Raw genomic sequence first — 19,378 nt, 5'->3', positions numbered from 1 at the left:
ATCTTTCCCTTTCTTTGACATGCTTTATGGTATCTCAGGTGAGCTACTCTCAAAAGTCATACGAACTAATATATGTTCTACATCCAATTCCTGCCACGGTGGCTTTCCTGTGATCACCTTAATAACAATGCAACCCAGAGACTAAATATCCAAAGCTAGTGATATCTCAGTAAGCTTTACATATTCAAAAGATATGTATAAGGGAGTTCCACTGAAAGTATATTGGTAAAAGAATTTCCTTGAGCCGTCTTCATCAGGCTCCTTTGCCAAGCCAAAATCCGCAATCTTGAGCTGACTTAAATCTTATTGATCAAAAGGGAAAAAAAAAGATATTGACAGGCTTAATATCACAATGAATATATCCATTATTGTGTATGTATGATAACCCTTTAAGAATCATTCGAGTGTATCACTTCACATCACATTTAGGTATTTTTCCTCTATATTTGTTAATCAAGTCTGCAAGACTACTATCAAGAGCATACTCTATTAGTAAGTTATAAATTGTCATACAATTCTCATGACTCAAACGGTCTCCATAACATCAAATAACTCATTCAGAACTAAAAAGCCTAAGCAAAGTCCTAAATTCTTTCGCAGAGAGAAATAATCTATTATCAAGGCAAACTTCACAGCAAATGGTGGCAAAATAGTGTTGGTCGGTATGGCTAAGAAGACATAGCCACAGGATCCCTTCTCCAAGCACTTCCCACAAACCTAGTCCATAATGAGTGAATATAAGTTTTATTGGATGAATGAGAATAGTATAGTAGAATCCTTGGATAGGCCAATACAATATACATAAATCATGTATATAATCATTTTTTTTATAGGATTTAGTATATATAATCATTTTCCTTGTAGGATTTACTTTTAATTTATTTAAAGAAAGGAAAACAAATAAATTAAAGATCCTTGTGTGCATGCAATTATATCTTTAAAATTTTATTATTTATTCAGTTAAAATCAAAAAAATATGTCATTAATTAATAAAATAATAAAATTTATTTATTTTTTAATTAACAAATATAAAATAAAATAATAAATAATAGTCTGATTTTTGGCTTTCGAGATTCTGTCAATAAGATTATATTGAGGGTGAATCTACTTTCGTACTCCTAGCATTTTAGATATTTATAAAAGTTTGATTAATTCTTTTATCATAGTTATATATTAATTCTTTTAAAATAAATAATTTATGAAAGAAATTTAATTAAATCTTCATATAATTATATTTATTTTTTTCAAAATATTTTTTAAATTAAAAAAATTAAATTCTTTTATTTTAAATATAAAAATTAATAATTTTTTTGAATTAATTAATTAAATTAAATGAGTCAACCAGTCAATCTATCACTTAATTATTAGAAAAATGTAAACACTGTTTCCGTTTATCCCCGTAAGTGAAACTGAAAGCCAAGAACAACTTCAATTTTATTCTTCGATTACTACGTCCCACTCATCTTCCTGCGCTATTCAATTTTATTTCTTGTCCTCAGATTCAAAATCTTTAATCCATTTCAGATCCGATAATCAAAAATTGCACACAACTGTTTGAATCTAACAACAAATCAAAGAAGCAATGCGTAGCCGGGGATCCGGTAACCGGCTAGCTGGTGGTGGCAGCGGCGGTTCGGCTTTCACGTCTCGAGTCTCGGCTCTTTTGCTGGCCATGTTTGCAACCATGGCCACGATTTATGTCGCCGGCCGGTAAGACACTCGTTTTATCCATTAACGTTATAATAATTAGAGTTTTGAGTGCTTCAGTCATGGAATTTCGATGCAATTGAGTGTGTTGAATGGAATGTGTTGGTTTTGGTAGTCTGTGGCAAGACGCAGAGAATAGATTGCATTTAGTTGAAGAGTTTGAGAGGAGAAATAGTCAGGTAGCTGTTATGATTCTGATCGATAAGGTGAACTTATAGTTTACACTCGGCTTTGATAACGAGGCAATCTCTATCTCTCTCTAAATTTATTTCAGGTTAAATCTTCCATATCAGCCGACGACACTCTAAAAATTATATCCTGCAGGTAAAAATTTTGCTTTTTCTTGTTTGATATTTCTTGTTCAAATTTAATGAATTTAAATGTTGGACTTGTAATGGAAGTTCATTTATTCTCCAGGGAGCAACAGAAGAAGTTAGCAGCGGTTGAGATGGATCTAGCCGCAGCCAGGCAAGCAGTTTTTGTTTTAAAGCACTCGGTTAAGAAGGAGGATAATCATTCTAAGAAGAAGCTTTTAGCTGTTATTGGGACATCTCAACGAAGCCTTTATCCAAAAAATATTGGCTATATGGATTCGCTTTCTCCACTCTAAACGATTTTGGAATTAAATCCTAATAAATGTCTAATAAATGTGTAATGCTTCTAATTAAGTAATATTATTAAATGACACACCATTACTCTTAGAGTTCAATTGTATATTGATAAATGTAGAGTGGAGTACTTGACTGGACTGGAACTACTCAACTCAAACTAAATTAGCTAAGCTGTAGTGCAAAACTAGTTGGTGACAGTCACAAAGATTATTTTGCCTCAAAAAGAGAAGAAAAGTGAATGCAGTGATTATATTAACATAATGCTCACTTGTATCTTTCATCATTTCTTTGTTAATCATAATTCTCACTATATTAACTAAGTTGTTTCTTCAAATAGTAGTTAACTTTTAAGTTAAGAGTGTGTGCAGGTGCAGCTCTTAAAAAACTGGAGGACGAAAAGGCCATTGTTGTGCGATTTGTCATAGGCAGAAGGTTTCTGTTTTTGATGATTTATTTTTTATATGATATAAGTGTTTATTTTTCTGTGTTTTGTTCATTTACATTCATATATTTCGCAGTGCAAATAGTGGAGACAGTTTGGACAGGGAGATTGACAACGAAAATAGGAGGACTAATGACTTCATTGTTCTTGTATGTTCATTTGTCAATTTAATTGAATTGAAGAATATTTAGCTTGGTTTAAGCTCTTAATGGATCCTATTTTTTTAAAATCAAAATTTTTATTATTGTTGCCATCCAGAAATGAAAATTTTGGGCTTTTCTAAGAGAGTTGAACTTGAAAAGAAACAATCATTAGCTTTCTAGCTTAAGCATTTGAAAGTCTTTGTGAACCAGTTAACTGGTTATTTGACCAATGCATTCTTAAATTTTAATTTAATGAGAAATAAGCTAACTCCAATTCTGCTTCAAAAGTTCTAATTTCTCATATTCATGTTAAAGACCCCTGATTCAACATTCATTTGCATGTTCCTTTTTTTATTTTTTGCAAATATGAGTGTTTAGTAGTTAGCATGTTCAGAGATTTGGTAGTTTGAAGGAACAAATATTAGTAAGTAATTTACATTCCTTCTTTTGCCTCAACAGGATGGACAAGTGGAGGCAATTGAGGAGGCTCCAAAAAAGACAAAATTATTCTTTATAAATGCTGTAGGGAATTGGAATGCTGAATTTTATGTTAAGGTCAATGATGATGTTTTTGTTAATATTGGTATGTAGTCCATATTAACTCATTTAGTTAGTGAACAAATAGTGAGCTCCCTATGTTAATTATATCCAATCTTCATTATTTTAATGTGGAAAATGGACCTTGTATGTGTTGAAAAGGACATATCTGCAACTTGAAGCAGTAGAAGAAGATTCAAATTCTATTTAGGAATTATGTTGATTTAATTTTAATTGTAAAATTAGGAAGTTTAGTATTTCTATTATGTAGGAAATCTATTAGTATTATTATTATTTTAGGAAATATTTTATTTTATTTTGGAAGTTTAATTACGGTTTGTTTTGTGATTCCTAAATAGAATTGGGTTTAGGGTTCCTAATCCTAATGTTAATAGGATTACAAAAACACTATAAATAGGTCTAGCTCTCTACAAATTGAGCAATGAGCATCCTTCGTTATGACGTTATTCAATTGAGTATTAATAATGTTGAGAATTTATTTCTCTTGGAATTAGTTTTCCTTTGGTTTTCCTGTGCTACATCAGAACTCCTATTTAGTAATTTTTGAATTGTTAATATAACAATTAAATTACTAGGCCTCAAACTGCTTATAAAAAAAAAAAAAAAAGAATCAGAGTCCTAAAAGATGAGAAAATACTACTCATACATCTACCATGGCTATTTGGGAAACTTGAGTGCTACAAATCTATAGTCTTAATTAGGAATTTTCATTGATTATTATGGCTTGTTATCTGTTGTTGTACAGATGCCCTAGGAGCCACACTTTCCTCTCATTTGGATAAGCCCCGTGTTTATATTGGGTGTATGAAATTAGGCGAAGTTTTCTCTGAGCCGTAAGTTTGATCAAAATGTTTTATCTAATGATGACCTCTTTTTCTTAGTGGAGGATCAATAGTATTCAAGAACAGTTTATTATCATTCCTTTGGGATTTTCATTTTGTAGGAACCACAAGTGGTATGAGCCAGACTGGTGGAAATTCGGTGATGGAAAATCGTAAGTAATATAGACTTATTTGAATGAAAGGATTTTTATGACTTTATAATCCCCTTAAATGTGGCATGTTCAAGCTTACCAATTTGAGAGGTTGCTGCATTTGCCAATTTAGTTCAAAAATGAGCTTCTCGAGTCCGAAGTATGGAAGCTAGATATGGAGGCCAATGATATGTGGATACAGATAGCATCAAAGATTAAAGAAGTAGCTAGAAAAGTACTTGGAGAGTCTAAAGGACATGGACCACCCTCAAAAGAGAGATGGTGGTGGAATGAGGAAGTACAAAAGGCAGTGAAGAGAAAAAGGAAATGGTATAAGAAATTACCTAAATTTGATAATAATGAGGCATATGAACAGTACAAGATAGCAAAGAAAGAGGCAAAAAAGGCAGTTAGTCAAGCAAGAGCACAGGCCTTTGAAAAGTTATATGAGAAACTTGGAATTAAAGAAGGGGAGAAAGATATTTATAGATTAGCAAGGAGGAGAGAAAGAAAATGTCAAGATCTCAATCAAGTTAGGTGCATTAAGGATAAAGAAGGAAAAGTGTTGGTGAAAGATGAGGACATTAAAGAAAGATGGAGAAATTATTTTAATAATCTCTTTAATAATAGTCAAAATGGTAATAGCGTGAATATAGATTATAGAACAATAGAAAAGAATGTGAATTATATTAGAAGGATTAGATCTTTAGAAGTAAAGGAAGCACTTAAGAGAATGAAAGTGGGTAAAGCCTGTGGACCCTATAAAATACCAATTGAAGTGTGGAAGTGTTTGGGAGATATGGGAGTGGCATGGTTAACTAAATTATTTAATAAGATTCTAAACTCAAAGAAAATGGCTGATGAATGGAGGAGGAGTATTTTAGTACCAATTTTTAAAAATAAGGGAAACATACAGAGTTGCTCAAACTATAGGGGAATTAAACTTATGAGCCATACTATGAAGTTGTGGGAAAGAGTTGTGGAGCATCGACTACGTCATGATACTTCTATCTCTCTCAATCAATTTGGTTTCATGCCCGGTCGTTCAACTATGGAAGCGATCTTTCTCATTAGAAGCGATCTTTCTCATTAGAAGCTTGATGGAGAAATATAGAGATGTGAAGAAAGATTTACACATGGTTTTTATTGATTTGAAGAAGGCTTATGATAGTGTTCCAAGAGATGTCTTATGGAATGTATTAGAACAAAAGAGGGTATCTATTAGGTACATACAAGTGTTGAAAGATATGTATGAAGTAGCAACTACTATTGTGCGCGCAGTAGGAGAGGACACGAGATTTTCTGATCTCAATTGGATTACACCAAGGATCAGCCATAAGCTCTTACCTTTTTACATTAGTTTTAGATGAATTGACGAAACATATACAAGAGAGTATTCCTTGGTGCATGATGTTTGCGGATGATATTTTTCTGATAGATGAGACACGAGAAGGAGTCAATAGAAAGCTAGAGCTTTGAAGAAGTACTCTAAAGTCAAAGGGTTTTAAGTTAAGTAAAACAAAGACAGAATACATGCATTACAAGTTCAGTAAATGTCAAACTAGTGATAGGGAATGAGTTAGTTTGAATGGAGTGGTACTGTCCCAAAGTAATCACTTTAAATATCTAGGCTCAGTCCTTTAAGTAGATGGGGGATGTGAGGAGGATGTTAGTCATAGGATTAAAACCGGATGGTTGAAGTGGAGACGTGCCACGGGAGTTTTATGTGATCGTAAGATTCCCAATAAGTTGAAAGGAAAATTTTACCGTACTGCCATACGACTGGCTATATTATATGGTAGTGAGTGTTAGGCATTGAAAGAGTCGTATGCGTCTAAGATAAGAGTTGCAGAAATGAGAATGTTAAGGTGGATGAGTGGCCATACTAGACTAGATAAAGTCCGTAATGAGAGTATTAGAGAAAAGGTAGGAGTGGTGCCAATTGAAGATAAGTTGAGAGAAGGGAGATTGAGGTGGTTTGGTCATGTGAAGCGTAGACATACGGAGGCTCCAGTTAGACAAGTAGAGCACATTAGGTTAGAGGATAAAAAGAAAAAAAGGAGTAGACCTAAATTGACTCGGAGGAAAGTAGTACAACATGACCTAGAAGCATTATACATTTCTAAGGATTTAACCCAAAATCGTTTAGAGTGGACAAAGCGAATACATATAGCCGACTCCAAATTTTTGGGATAAAAGTTGAGTTGAGTTGAGTTGAGTTGAATTGCTGCATCTGCCAATTTCTTATGATTTCAAGAAAAAGACAAACACTTTCAATCCTTTTTTTTCTTTTTTTTTTTTGCTATAGCATATCTTTAAACTTTTATTTTTCATAGCTTTCATAACTCTCATGGTGGTTCCCACACTAAGTAGAGGGATTGTCCCAGATGAAAGATGTGGATTAGTGATATTGGTGAGCAGTGTCTCGTGTGACTGACTGCATAAGCAAACAAGGCGTCCTGTTATGTTGTACTTCCACATTGGTCAATTGTTCATACACGTGAAAGACCAATTGATTGCTGCATTGTGCTAAACAAAATGGTAGCCATGGTTTTCTAACGGGCTGTATTGCTTCCCTAATGTGTGTGTGCATTTTATTATCCAAAAAAAAAAAAGGTGGAACGCCTTTAGAGACCATCACTTGTAAACAATAATGTTAAGTACTTAAGTTTGAATCATGAAATAATTGACATATATCTTAAAATCTATATTTTTAAAATCTTTGCTGTGCAGATACTTCCGACATGCCTCAGGTGAAATCTATGCCATTTCACAAGCCTTGGCGGAGTTTATTGCAATTAACAGGTAGTTCTTTTCCTTTTATTGGCTCATAGACAGTACATTGGCTTCAGTGATCTGACCACTGTACATTTTACAGGTCTATTCTTAGAACATATGCACATGATGATGTCAGTACTGGATCATGGTTCGTTGGACTTGATGCAAAGCACATTGATGAAGGGAAATTTTGCTGCTCCTCATGGTCAACGGTTTTCTCTCTCTCTCTCTCTCTCTATCACACACACACACACGCACACACTCTCTCTCTCTAGCAACCACCAATGACTTGCAAATGATGAAATTCATGAGGGAAAAGATTGTGGTAAGCAAGAAAGAGTATCATGTGAGCTATAATGCGCCACATGCAATACAAGTGAGAAAAATGAAAAGGACTTAATTTCAATTATATAGTTGGTTTCGCTAACAGTGGATAACATTTTGCATGTGAAACTGCAAAAATAATAAATAGTTTCCAAACAAATGCTCAAAATAACTCATGATGTATCTATAATTGTGTCCCATGCCATCGATATGCAATTCAGATTTCTTGGGTTTCCCTTTTTTTTTTTATACATTTATTGAGATTTCAGTAATGGCATGTTGCACTTCAACAAGAAGGGACCATGCTGAACTTTGGGGTAATTCCACGTGATATTTCTGGAGCATTATGTGCAGCTGCGTGATTAGACTCTCCCCGGTAATTGACAGTCAACGTTTATGCATTTAGATGAAATCAATCTACAATTTAGTAATGGACGCCACTCCTTTTCATGCGTCATCTCTTATGCTTCTCAAAGTACACACACAAAGGTTCATATGATTCATCTGAGGAGAGTTGATGCTGTTGTCTCAAAAGTGTGGTATGGTTGATTTTTGAACAATCCCTGCCTCTGAAATGCCAAACAAGGTTTAGAAAAAAGCAGTTGGACGGGAGAAACACGCTTGTACCTGAAGAAGACTTGCTGGCAATGTGCTATAGCGGCTCATCCCAAGTTTGTTCCTAAATTTTGTTAACCGAGTTTTCATTGAAGAAAATTCATTCTTTTGTTTTGGAAACACAGCTTAGGGCGATTGTCATCTTTCTTAATACAGGCTTTGCTATTATAGTTAATTAGTCACCATATTCCTCACCTAATTGTGTTCCAACTTCCAAGAATAAAGTACAATGCATGTGTGCTGTTTTAATGAGTTACTTTCAGTTTCTTCCAACATTTTCTCTCCAGTAGAGAAATAATTTTTCATTATAAGCATTTAGAATCACCATTCCGTGTGTTGATATCCTGCTCTGCTTCTCAAATTAAACATTTGTGAGCGGCAATTATGAATTGAGATTCATAAATTATAACATGTATGTTTCCTTTTTTTTTTTTCGGTGAATGTGTGTTTCGAAAACTGGGCAGAGAAAAAGAAAGCTCAAAATGTGGATCCAATGCAATTACAGGAAGAAACACACTCCCAAATGGCTGGATGCTCAATTTCTATGCTAAGCGAGGACATTACATGACAAAAACCTCTGTTGGAATTCTTATCTGTAGTGTGGAATTTTCTGGTCTATGCTAGGAAGGGTGGTCCAAGAGTGCATCATAAATCAGATACAAGTCAAAACGGCAAACTTATAAAAGTACGAGGAGTTCACGACTCATGATTCGTGAAGAAGGCTACACCCTACAGCCAATACATGAAGCCATAATGTTGGACGGTGCATCGCTTATGCGGCTGAATATGACAACACACGAATGGCCAAATCAGTTTCTGATTCTATTTCATGGTGGGCTACGGCATTTTTCCAAGTTGATAATGAACTCTTACACCTTATTTGGTTCAATTTCAAAACATAAAATTCTATAAAATTCAATTCAATTCAATGTTTGTGTGTTTAGTTTGAAGAAAAACATATAATTCAAAATTTTATGAATCCAATTCCTAGAATTGGTTATAACTAAAATCAATTTCTATCAAATTTAATGAAATTTGAAATGAATTTCACAGATTCATGAGTAAAATTGTCTGGCCATATTTTAATTTTACTTAATATTAATCAATATGTTCATGTATGTTACAATAAGGTATAATAAGATACAAAATGCATGTCATGTATGATAAATGGTGCATTAATATCATTAATATAATTAAGATAAATTTACCACTAGATTAGGAAAAAAAACCCTAATGCTAGAAAAGTAATAAAGTACAATGAATGGTATACATGAATTTTAGCTATAAAAGTAACCTTAATCCTAGAAAAGTAAAAAAGTAATAAGAATTTTTGAATTTTGTAGAAAAATATAATTTTTTAATTTTACTCTTTAGAGTAGTTTAGGAAATAAGGATAAATGAATTTCAATTATGAAATTATACCAAATATAATTATATGAAATTCAATTAAATTATGAATTTTAAGTTGGATCATCGTATCAAAATAATAAAATTTATTTTAAATAAATTCTAGTTAAAATTTGTAATATAATTAAATCAAACACTATTTTCTATACACACTATTTTCTATACTATCTCCACCTTTGAAATTCATAAAATTGAACCTGTTTTGGTTGAGATTTCATGATTTTAATTTAATCTTCCAAAAAGGCAAATATATACACGAGGCATGCTGTAATCTCTATCCAACAATGAGTGTTTGGATAGAAGGGAAATTTATTCAAGCCACGTCACCAGTTCGCTCGGAAGAGGCCAAGCCCACCACATCATCCCCGCGCTGGAAAACTCATGGTTAATCATTTTTCTTCTGTAAACAAGTACGTACTAATTTTGTTTATTATCAGTCAGCCACCTTCCTCGAGATGATATATATATATCTCTGAGAATTATTTCTTATATAATCTTTTTTTTTCCTTTCTTGGAAAAGTTGTGATCCAATCTTGACTCCTATCCTATTTTGTTAGGCACAAACTCTTCCTATCATAAACACTTTTTCTTTGAAACTGGCTCTTAAAACGTTTCAATATGGACCTCTATTGTCGTTTCTTGTCTTATGTTTTGAACATTTTGGTTGGTTCTTTTTGAATTCTAGATAGTTTGGTCATCTGGGTAATCTTTTTTCTTATTGAACTTCCCCTGAAAGATACCGATTCTGTGTTTTTGTTGTTCTGTGTCTGTTGAGGGAGTTTCAATATCTAGCAGTACGAAACAACGAATCTAAGTTATTAAGGAAGTTAAAATTGGTAGTTGCGTTCTGGTTTTGCATTCTCAACTGTTTTAGTAACTGCTAAGCCTTTTTTTTTTTTTTGCTTGCTCAAGAGTTTTCTTTTTCTTTTCTTAATTATTTTCTTGGCTCAGAGGATTCTCAAAGCATTGTCTTGGCTCTGTTTTTCACTATGAATAATTCTGGGGCAGCCCCTGATCAGATAGCAGCAGTTGAAGTCACAAAAGAGAGAAATGGAATTGATAAAATTGTGCTTCGTAATCCTCGAGGAGCTTCAGCTCGAGTCAGAAATCTTTCCTTATCTTCTATTCTTCTTTCTTCTCTAGCCAAAAATATTTGCTTCTTTTAATAAAACTACAGTTCTTGGATAATCAGAAAAATTTTGTGTTTTACATCCTAATTTATGTTTTGTCATGTTCATCTAGGTTAGCTTGTGCGGAGGACAGGTTCTCTCATGGAAGACTGATCAGGGACAAGAATTGCTATTCACTAGTAATAAGGTAGAATTCTGCAATGAGAATTGGATATATATATATATATATATATATATATATATATATATTCATTCTGACATGCATTTTTCTCTTCATTCTCTCAAATTTTTATTACTGTTGATAATTTCTTGCTTATTTCTCAAATTGTACACATGTTCATCTTGTGATTTTCATCTGCAACAGGCAATTTTCAAGCCACCAAACCCTGTGAGAGGAGGAATTCCCATTTGCTTTCCCCAGGTATTTTTGAGCTTATATATGTTCATCTGCAATATATATGTCAATTGCCAATCTTGGATATCTCTGGCTCATAGATTCCCTTAATATGGTGTTAAAAGTTTGGAAATGGAGGAGCATTGGAGCAACATGGGTTTGCAAGGAAGAAAATTTGGATGATTGATGATAGTCCACCACCATTGAATCCCAATGAATCCAATGGTAAGGCCAACGTTGATTTGCTACTTAAGCCATCTGAAGAAGATCTAAAGATCTGGCCCCACAGGTATGATCTTTAATAATTAATTATTTTTTATGATCGATGCAGTAATGCAGATGAGATAATCAGGATTAGTTGTTAAAGTCTGAATAAAGCCTTCACCAGATAATATTAAGCATGATATTATCTAGACCAAGTGGTTAATTAACACTATTTTCAATGGTTGGCCTGTACTTTTCAGTTTCGAGTTTCGACTCAGGGTGTCTTTGTCAGCAGATGGAAATCTAACCTTACTATCTCGCATCAGGAATATTAACGGCAAGCCATTTAGTTTCTCCATTGCTTATCACACATATTTTGCAATCTCAGACATCAGGTATGAAGTATTTCTCTTATGTTAATAATAGAATTAGTCTTCCTTGCAAGCAATCTTTTGTGGAATTCGGTACCTGACAGTTTTCTTGGTTACAGTGAAGTAAGGGTTGAAGGGTTGGAAACTCTTGACTATCTTGACAACCTTTGCCAAAAGGAACGCTTCACAGAACAAGGAGATGCCTTGACATTTGAATCTGAGGTAATAGATGAATGTTGTGTTCTGCAACTGGTTTACCTTCATGGAAAGACAAACCATATGCATAGATTTTTCTAATTTGCAGGTGGATAGAGTTTATCTCAGTTCTTCAGATGTTGTTGCTGTTTTTGATCATAAGAGAAAACGCACATTGGTCATAAGAAAAGAAGGACTTCCAGATGTTGGTAAGCTTTTGCTTTTTCATTTGTTTGTTCAACCTTTGAAATCTGCACTAAAGTAGTGGTTGTAAGCAGTGGTCTGGAATCCATGGGAGAAGAAATCAAAGTCCTTGGTGGATTTTGGAGATGAAGAGTACAAGCAGATGCTGTGTGTTGATGGGGCAGCAATAGAGAAGCCAATCACATTAAAGCCAGGAGAGGAATGGACAGGCAGATTAGAACTCTCTATTGTCCCTTCCAGTTGAAGAAAACTACAGTAAACTCTCTTGATTTGACATGAAGATTCAAGGCATTTATCACTAAATAAACCACAAATGCTTCTTTCTTGTGGCTACTGCCATTGTTCAATCTGTATTTGTAATGGAAAGATGAATAAAATCATAATCACCCATTAGGTTAGCGATGGTGATAATGGGCTTACTTCTTTACTACTCCATTGGAGATATTTGTTTTAAGTTTTCTCCAAAGTAGTTGCATGTAACTATTTATAAATATCTGCAGATTTATGGTAAATACTTTTTTATTCATTGGAAACTCAATCTCATCTCCATAATTTTTCAACATCTCTCTCTCTCTCTCTCTCGTCTTGCTTCCTCATACGCAACCCCGCTCTCTTTGCAATTTAGCTCAAGGGCTGTTGCTAACCTTTCTTTAGCCATCGTGACCCCTTATTTCTCTTTTTCTTTGATTTTCAACTATTTTCTTAGTTAACAAAGATAATTTTTTTCAGATCGATAGATTTTTCATGAATTTATGTAATTTCCTTTCCCTTTGGTGGAGAGGGTCATCTATGGCTTTTATTTTTGTGCTGTTTATGGGATTTCTAAGTTTTGAAAAAAACAAAAATTCTCTCTACATTTTCTTAAAAATCTTAGACTCAGTTTATTTGCCGGACTAGATGATTTTTGAACAAATATCAAGATGAGCTTATGTTATGCTACTTGTTTTTTTGATAATAGAAAACCTTTAAACCGTTTAATCAAATATGAATATATTTCTCACTGTAGATATTAATGTATTTCTTACTATCTATATCATTATCTGCGAACATATATGAAAAAAATATATATATTCCTCAAATCTTTGTAAGGATTTTTTAAAACCTTTTTATAAATTTATTTTATGGATTTTGTTCCTATATTGTATAATATTGCACAGATCAAATCTTCTATTTTGAAGAATAAAAAAAAAAACACTCTTATCATGGCCTGTATTAACGCGTGGGTAGTGGGCAATGAGCACTTCTTAGTAGACCAATGGTTCTCTAGGGCCCAAGAAAGGAAAGAAAGCGGTAGATGCTGTCCTCCTAACCCGTTATGGTTTCACTTCACTACTGTTGAATGATGAAGCTTAGAAGCTACTTCTCCTATCACACAATTTAAACCAACATCAACACCACCGTCCAAGAGAACTCATGCCAAATCAAGATATGATATTTGACCTAAAGCCCCCAAATTTTTTGATGGGTTATTAATTTCCATGAAAACACCCACATGGGGCCAAAAATGGGCTACATATGCATTGGGATAAATGGACAATGCACCAAAAATCTGTCACCAAAAGTAGTACCAAACTAGGCCCACTTCAACATTCCCAGTCTGAAACATATGATGCCAAAATCTATCCAATACCCAAATGCCCCAAAAACATACATCATTTGACCTCTAAATTGAACCTCCAATGTTAACACTGCAAAAAGAATGCAGCCTAAAGTTTATCTGTGATTCCAACAAGGACTAAGATATTGGAGAAATACTCAATTACAGCTTTAATAATGAGAATATGGATTTTTTTTTTTTTGGCTAATTTTGTAATTTGGGTGCTTCTATCATGACAATCATTTGGAACAAAGGTTTTTGTGACCCATGTCATGGCATGAGGATTATTTTGGTTGGGGACCTTAGTTGGCAAGTTGTGCACCATCTTAGGAAACTTTCAACCAACCTTGAGCAGAGAAGTTAGGCCATGATTTGATAGGCTTTGTGATGAGAGCCATTAACCCCATAGAGGTAGTTTTGTGTTGGTTGAAACAAGATAGGGACTTGCACTATTTTGTGGGCTCTCATCAAAATTTAAGTAATAAAAATGAAAATTCAAAGTTAGCTTTTTTTTTTTTATTTAATAACAAAAAAGCAAAAGCTAGCTTGACTTAATTCAGTGACTGATGGCAGGCATGTTATTTATCTGATAGATTTAAGTTTGAATTTTTACTCCTCAAATTTTCAATAAAAAAATGAAAATTGAGAAATAAGACTTTTTTTTTTTTCCTAATATACAAAAAAAGCATTTCAATTCAATTTGCCATTTTCAAATTCAATTTGATGGGTATTTATCAAGATTATACTATTTGTAAAAAAAAAAAAAATTAACTTGCTTTATTTTTTAAATTTTATGAGCTAATAAATTGAGTAAAATTCATTTTATTTATAATATATAAGTGATTCAAGAGAGAAAATTGTTAAATAAATAAAAATATATGATATAATTACATATTAATAAAATACTTTTTAAAATAATTAATAATTTAATTTATAAATAAAATTATATTTATATATAATATTAAATTTTTTAAATGTCCTCTTAAGTTAATAAAAAGTATACGTGTATCACAAATTTCAACACGTTCGAGCATATACATTAATAAATAATTTAAAATCATAATAAACACTATCTAAAAATATATGATAAGGCTTATTATATATATAGAATTACAATTTATAGTTGATTGGGTATATAAATTAATTTATACACTTGCATGTGTATAAACAATTTTGAATCACTAAACTTTGATTTTTATTATTAACTAATTCTTTATATTTTTTTTAATAAAATTATTATTTAAAAATTTTGATATGATTATAACTATATTTTTTTAAATGATAACCCAATAATTTTTTAACCTATTTATTCGAATTAATGAGGATAAATGATGATTAATACGTCATTGGGACAATAGACATGATTAGTACCATTAAAAGAATCACAATAACTATATGTAATATAATTAATTATAATTAAAAAGTATTATTATTTTTATGCCAATTGCATTTTGATTAAAAGGAAAACGACAGCAACACTAAAATATAATAAAAGAATAATAAAAATAAATTAAATTAAAAATAAGAAAATTGAAGGAATCTCAACAAATTATAATCATTCAAAAAAATTAATTATTTTTTAAATTTAAAAATATTGTTTCATAACTCTTTGAATGAGGATGAAAGTATAGCAGAAAATGGAGAGGAAAATGGCCCCGTTTGGAGCAGATGTGCCCGACCCGAGAGCCAATTAGTAGTTGTGAATACGTAACACCTAGATCAGACAAAACTTTATTTGCTCATCCAATCCAACGGTCAGAATACCCTTTATGATCTCAAACATCCTAGATCATCGGCCAGCATCACTTACCACACCCGTCTCAAATTTCGCTGCACCACATAGGCCCCACCACCACTTTTCCAAAAGCAAAACGACAGTCCGTAATCCTATGGCATACTTTTCTATACAGGTCATCTAATTAATAGTGGGCCCCACATGTCAGCCCTGTTCATCCATGTCATCAACCCACTAAAACCGCCCAACACCCCGCTACTTATGCTGTGACACTGGTTTTCCGTTCGCCGTTATTTTTCTTTTCTGCGCCCGCTGGCCGCCAACACATTACCGCCCCTCTCTCTCATTCCTCGTTCATTTCTCTCCTTCGACTTCAGTTACTTGAACGATCAAGATGAAATACAGCCGTTGATATCATTACAAGTAACATTAATTTACTCCATAAGTAGCACCCACCAAATCCTTTTCTCATTTCTGACTCATTCTCTGTGTGTGATAATTTTGGTATTGAAAGTCTTCGAAAGAATCATAGCATAGCACCACTACATCGCTTTTTAAACGAGTACTGTTCTAAGTTCATACTTCAACAGGCCCAGCATTACCCGTTCAAAGAAATCATAACTTGTACGTTTTCACCTCTCTCCATGTTACACCTCTTGATTTTCTATCACTAATTTTCTTTTCTTTTATTGGCTTTTTAAAACCTTATTGGATCTGTAGCTAATTGAGTTTTGAGTTTGTTTCTTGCGAATCAATGTGTTTCGGGAGGATCACCGGTTGAGCCAAAAAAATAAAAAAGTTAAAGCGAAGAAAAAAAAAAAAAAAGAGGAGCTCGAATTCTGGAGAAAAATTCTGCTGCCAACTAGAATTTGAAATTGTAAGCTCACTTTTTCACCAAAACCCATTATTCAAAGCCTGTACAGGCTCATTCTTTAATGTTTACAATAGACCAGGGTCGTCTCTTCTTTAATCGACAATAATCTTGGAATCTGACTTTTGCTATTTTCCCTCTTTTCTTCACATTCTCTGTTTTCAAGTTTTAAATTGTAACTTTTTCTAATATTTTAATCAAGTTATTTGTTTATTGTTATATTTTCTTTTGGCCAAAAACAGTATGCCATTTTGCAGGAAAGAAAACAAAAAGAAAGAAATCACGAAAAGAAAACTCGGTGGAAACAGCTCGTTTTTGGCTTCGAGTTTTAGCTTCAATGGAAGCGAAGCACATTTTCCCTTCCATTTTTATTATGGGTTTGGCTTTATTTCTCGTAAATGCAGACCCAGTAGAGGATAAGCGAGCTTTGCTTGATTTTGTCAACAATTTGCCTCACTCTCGATCGCTCAACTGGAACGAAAGCTCGCCAGTTTGCAGCTACTGGACTGGAGTCACTTGCAGCAAAGATGGGTCTCGTGTAATATCAGTTAGATTGCCTGGTGTTGGATTTCAGGGCCCTATTCCACCAAACACTCTTGGTCGTCTCTCGGCGTTGCAGATTTTGAGCCTTAGATCCAATCTTATTAGCGGCCATTTTCCCTATGATTTCTCTAATCTGAAGAATTTGTCTTTCCTTTATCTTCAATACAACAACCTATCTGGGCCACTGCCTGCTGATTTCTCTGTTTGGAATAATCTCACCATTGTTAATTTGTCCAACAATAGATTTGATGGGAGTATTCCTCGTTCCCTTTCTAACTTGACTCATCTTGCAGTTTTGAATCTCGCAAACAATTCACTTTATGGTGAGATCCCTGATTTTAATTTGCCCAGTTTGCAACAGATAAACTTGTCTAACAATGATCTCACTGGCAGTGTACCCAAGTCATTTACAAGATTCCCCAACTCTGTGTTTTCTGGTAACAATATTTCATTTGAAACTTCTGCTTCTCGCGTTCCGCCTGTTCCTGCTCCTAGTATGGCGCCTAATCCGAAATCCAAGAATTCTAGAGAGCTTGGTGAAACAGCACTGCTAGGGATTGTAATTGCTGCATGTGTTCTGGGGTTTGTGGCATTTGCTTTCTTGATACATGTTTGTTGCTCAAGAAAGAAGGGAAGGAATGAGTTCTCAGACAAGTTGCAGAAGGGAGAAATGTCGCCTGAGAAAGTGGTTTCAAGGACTCAGGATGCTAATAATAGATTGGTTTTCTTTGAGGGATGTAACTATGCCTTTGATTTGGAGGATTTATTGAGGGCTTCAGCTGAGGTATTGGGAAAGGGTACATTTGGTATGGCTTATAAAGCGATACTGGAGGATGCAACCGCAGTGGTGGTAAAGAGGTTGAAGGAAGTAAGCGTCGGGAAGCGGGATTTTGAGCAACAGATGGAGGTTGTTGGAAGTATTAAGCACGAGAATGTGGTTGAGCTTAGGGCTTACTACTATTCCAAAGATGAGAAGCTGATGGTGTATGATTATTACAGTCAGGGGAGTGTTTCTGCTATGCTGCATGGTATGTTTCTTTCTCCAATATCCATCATTTTTATGCTTGAATGCGTTTTAATTATCCTTTTGCTTGATTATTGATTGTGATATCAAAGTAGACTCCAAGTGGGCAAAGCTGTACGGTTTTGAAAAAATGTGGCTATAAGAATAGTAACTGTCAATTGCCAAAGGAGGATTCATGCAGCCATTCCCAATTTGTAGCTAAGACACTGATTGCATTGAGACATGAGATTGCCAAGAAATGAAATAGGGTTTCCTATAAGGGCTTAATAAATTTGTGCAGTTAATGTCTGAAGCATGTCTACTTGAGTCTAGTAAAATTGTGGCAAATATGGCCCAACTGCTCTGCCATGGCAAATTTCTACTACGCGTACTGAGTGGTAGATGCTTTATTAGTCAAATCCCATATTTCATTGCCTTCTGCACGTTAATTGGTCAGTAACTCAGTATCCACAGCGCAGAGCATTCTCTGATGTATCTGTAATTTTGCAGGTAAAAGAGGGGGAGAACGGATTTCCCTAGATTGGGATAACAGAATGAAAATTGCTTTAGGTGCAGCAAGAGGGATGGCACGTATCCATGCAGAGAATGGTGGGAAATTTGTCCATGGGAACATCAAATCATCAAACATATTTCTCAACTCCAGAAGGTATGGCTGTGTGTCTGATATTGGTTTGTCAACTATAATGAGCCCACTAGCCCCACCTATATCTCGTGCTGCTGGTTATCGAGCCCCAGAAGTGACAGACACCAGGAAAGCAGCACAGCCTTCAGACATCTACAGCTTTGGCGTGGTGTTACTTGAGCTTCTAACCGGAAAGTCCCCTATTCATACTACCGGCGGTGATGAGATTATCCACTTGGTGAGGTGGGTTCATTCAGTAGTTCGTGAGGAGTGGACAGCTGAAGTGTTTGATGTGGAGCTAATGAGATGTCCAAATATTGAAGAAGAGATGGTGGAGATGTTGCAGATAGCTTTGTCTTGTGTAGTGAGGATGCCAGATCAAAGACCTAAAATGCCAGAAGTAGTGAAAATGATAGAAAATGTCCGACGAGTGGACACCGAAAATCGTCCATCTTCTGAAAACAGATCTGAAAGTTCTACACCTCCACCTCCGGCTTCTGACAGAGAATCCTGACACCGCAAAATTCAGGGGGGAAAAAAAAGCCATTTGTCTATGTTTTGTTTTTTTTTTTTTAATCTTTTTTCCACCCAGACTGCTCATTTATTTTCATCTCAATCCGAGGAACAACTTTTCTTTTGTTCATTTTACTCAGATTCAAGTTTAACGTTAAAATTTATTAATTTAAATAAATTATTGTGATAAAAATTTGCCATTCAGATATGTTACAATTTTGATTAAGTATTCATAATTTTACTTTATAATTATTAATTAATAATTAAGTTAATTATGCAATAGATGAAGAGTCTCAAATTTTAATAAAAGCAAACGAAATAATTTAATTTTACAGCATAAATTATAAAAATTAAATTATAAATTTTCCTAATGACTATACACGCTATGAATTTGGACATAATAAATTTAAATAAAAA

At 33.9% G+C, this 19,378-nt stretch overlaps 3 protein-coding genes across 4 annotated transcripts; all 3 read left to right on the top strand.

Moving 5' to 3' along the window:
* Positions 1–1,385: 1,385 nt before the first annotated feature.
* Positions 1,386–7,487, top strand: LOC110656296 (hydroxyproline O-galactosyltransferase HPGT1-like). The gene is made up of 11 exons (XM_058138506.1): positions 1,386–1,710; positions 1,823–1,886; positions 1,982–2,031; positions 2,125–2,314; positions 2,659–2,750; positions 2,837–2,909; positions 3,363–3,486; positions 4,207–4,294; positions 4,405–4,455; positions 7,168–7,239; positions 7,313–7,487. Exons 1-11 carry the CDS (start codon positions 1,583–1,585, stop codon positions 7,485–7,487), a joined length of 1,107 nt encoding a protein of 368 aa, XP_057994489.1. The 5' UTR covers positions 1,386–1,582.
* A 2,569-nt stretch (positions 7,488–10,056) lies between these two features.
* Positions 10,057–12,589, top strand: LOC110656295 (putative glucose-6-phosphate 1-epimerase). Its single transcript, XM_021812968.2, has 8 exons — positions 10,057–10,658; positions 10,801–10,875; positions 11,053–11,109; positions 11,208–11,371; positions 11,547–11,681; positions 11,777–11,879; positions 11,962–12,061; positions 12,131–12,589. Exons 1-8 carry the CDS (start codon positions 10,548–10,550, stop codon positions 12,298–12,300), a joined length of 915 nt encoding a protein of 304 aa, XP_021668660.2. The 5' UTR covers positions 10,057–10,547; the 3' UTR covers positions 12,301–12,589.
* Positions 12,590–15,676: 3,087 nt separating this feature from the next.
* Positions 15,677–19,086, top strand: LOC110656294 (probable inactive receptor kinase At4g23740). 2 transcript variants are annotated; one of them, XM_058138082.1, is made up of 3 exons: positions 15,677–16,265; positions 16,517–17,830; positions 18,316–19,086. In XM_058138082.1, the coding sequence occupies exons 2-3, from the start codon at positions 16,597–16,599 to the stop codon at positions 18,960–18,962; spliced, it is 1,881 nt and encodes a 626-aa protein (XP_057994065.1). In that variant the 5' UTR covers positions 15,677–16,265; positions 16,517–16,596; the 3' UTR covers positions 18,963–19,086. The 2 variants fall into 2 exon arrangements, with proteins under 2 accessions (XP_057994065.1, XP_021668657.2); XM_021812965.2 differs by having other exon boundaries at positions 15,678–16,265; positions 16,502–17,830.
* The last annotated feature ends 292 nt before the right edge of the window (positions 19,087–19,378 follow it).

This window comes from Hevea brasiliensis, chromosome 16 (genome assembly GCF_030052815.1).
Source record: "Hevea brasiliensis isolate MT/VB/25A 57/8 chromosome 16, ASM3005281v1, whole genome shotgun sequence".
Lineage (NCBI taxonomy): Eukaryota > Viridiplantae > Streptophyta > Magnoliopsida > Malpighiales > Euphorbiaceae > Hevea > Hevea brasiliensis.
Note: the sequence above shows the minus strand (reverse complement) of the source record. Positions and strands in the feature narration are given on the sequence as shown.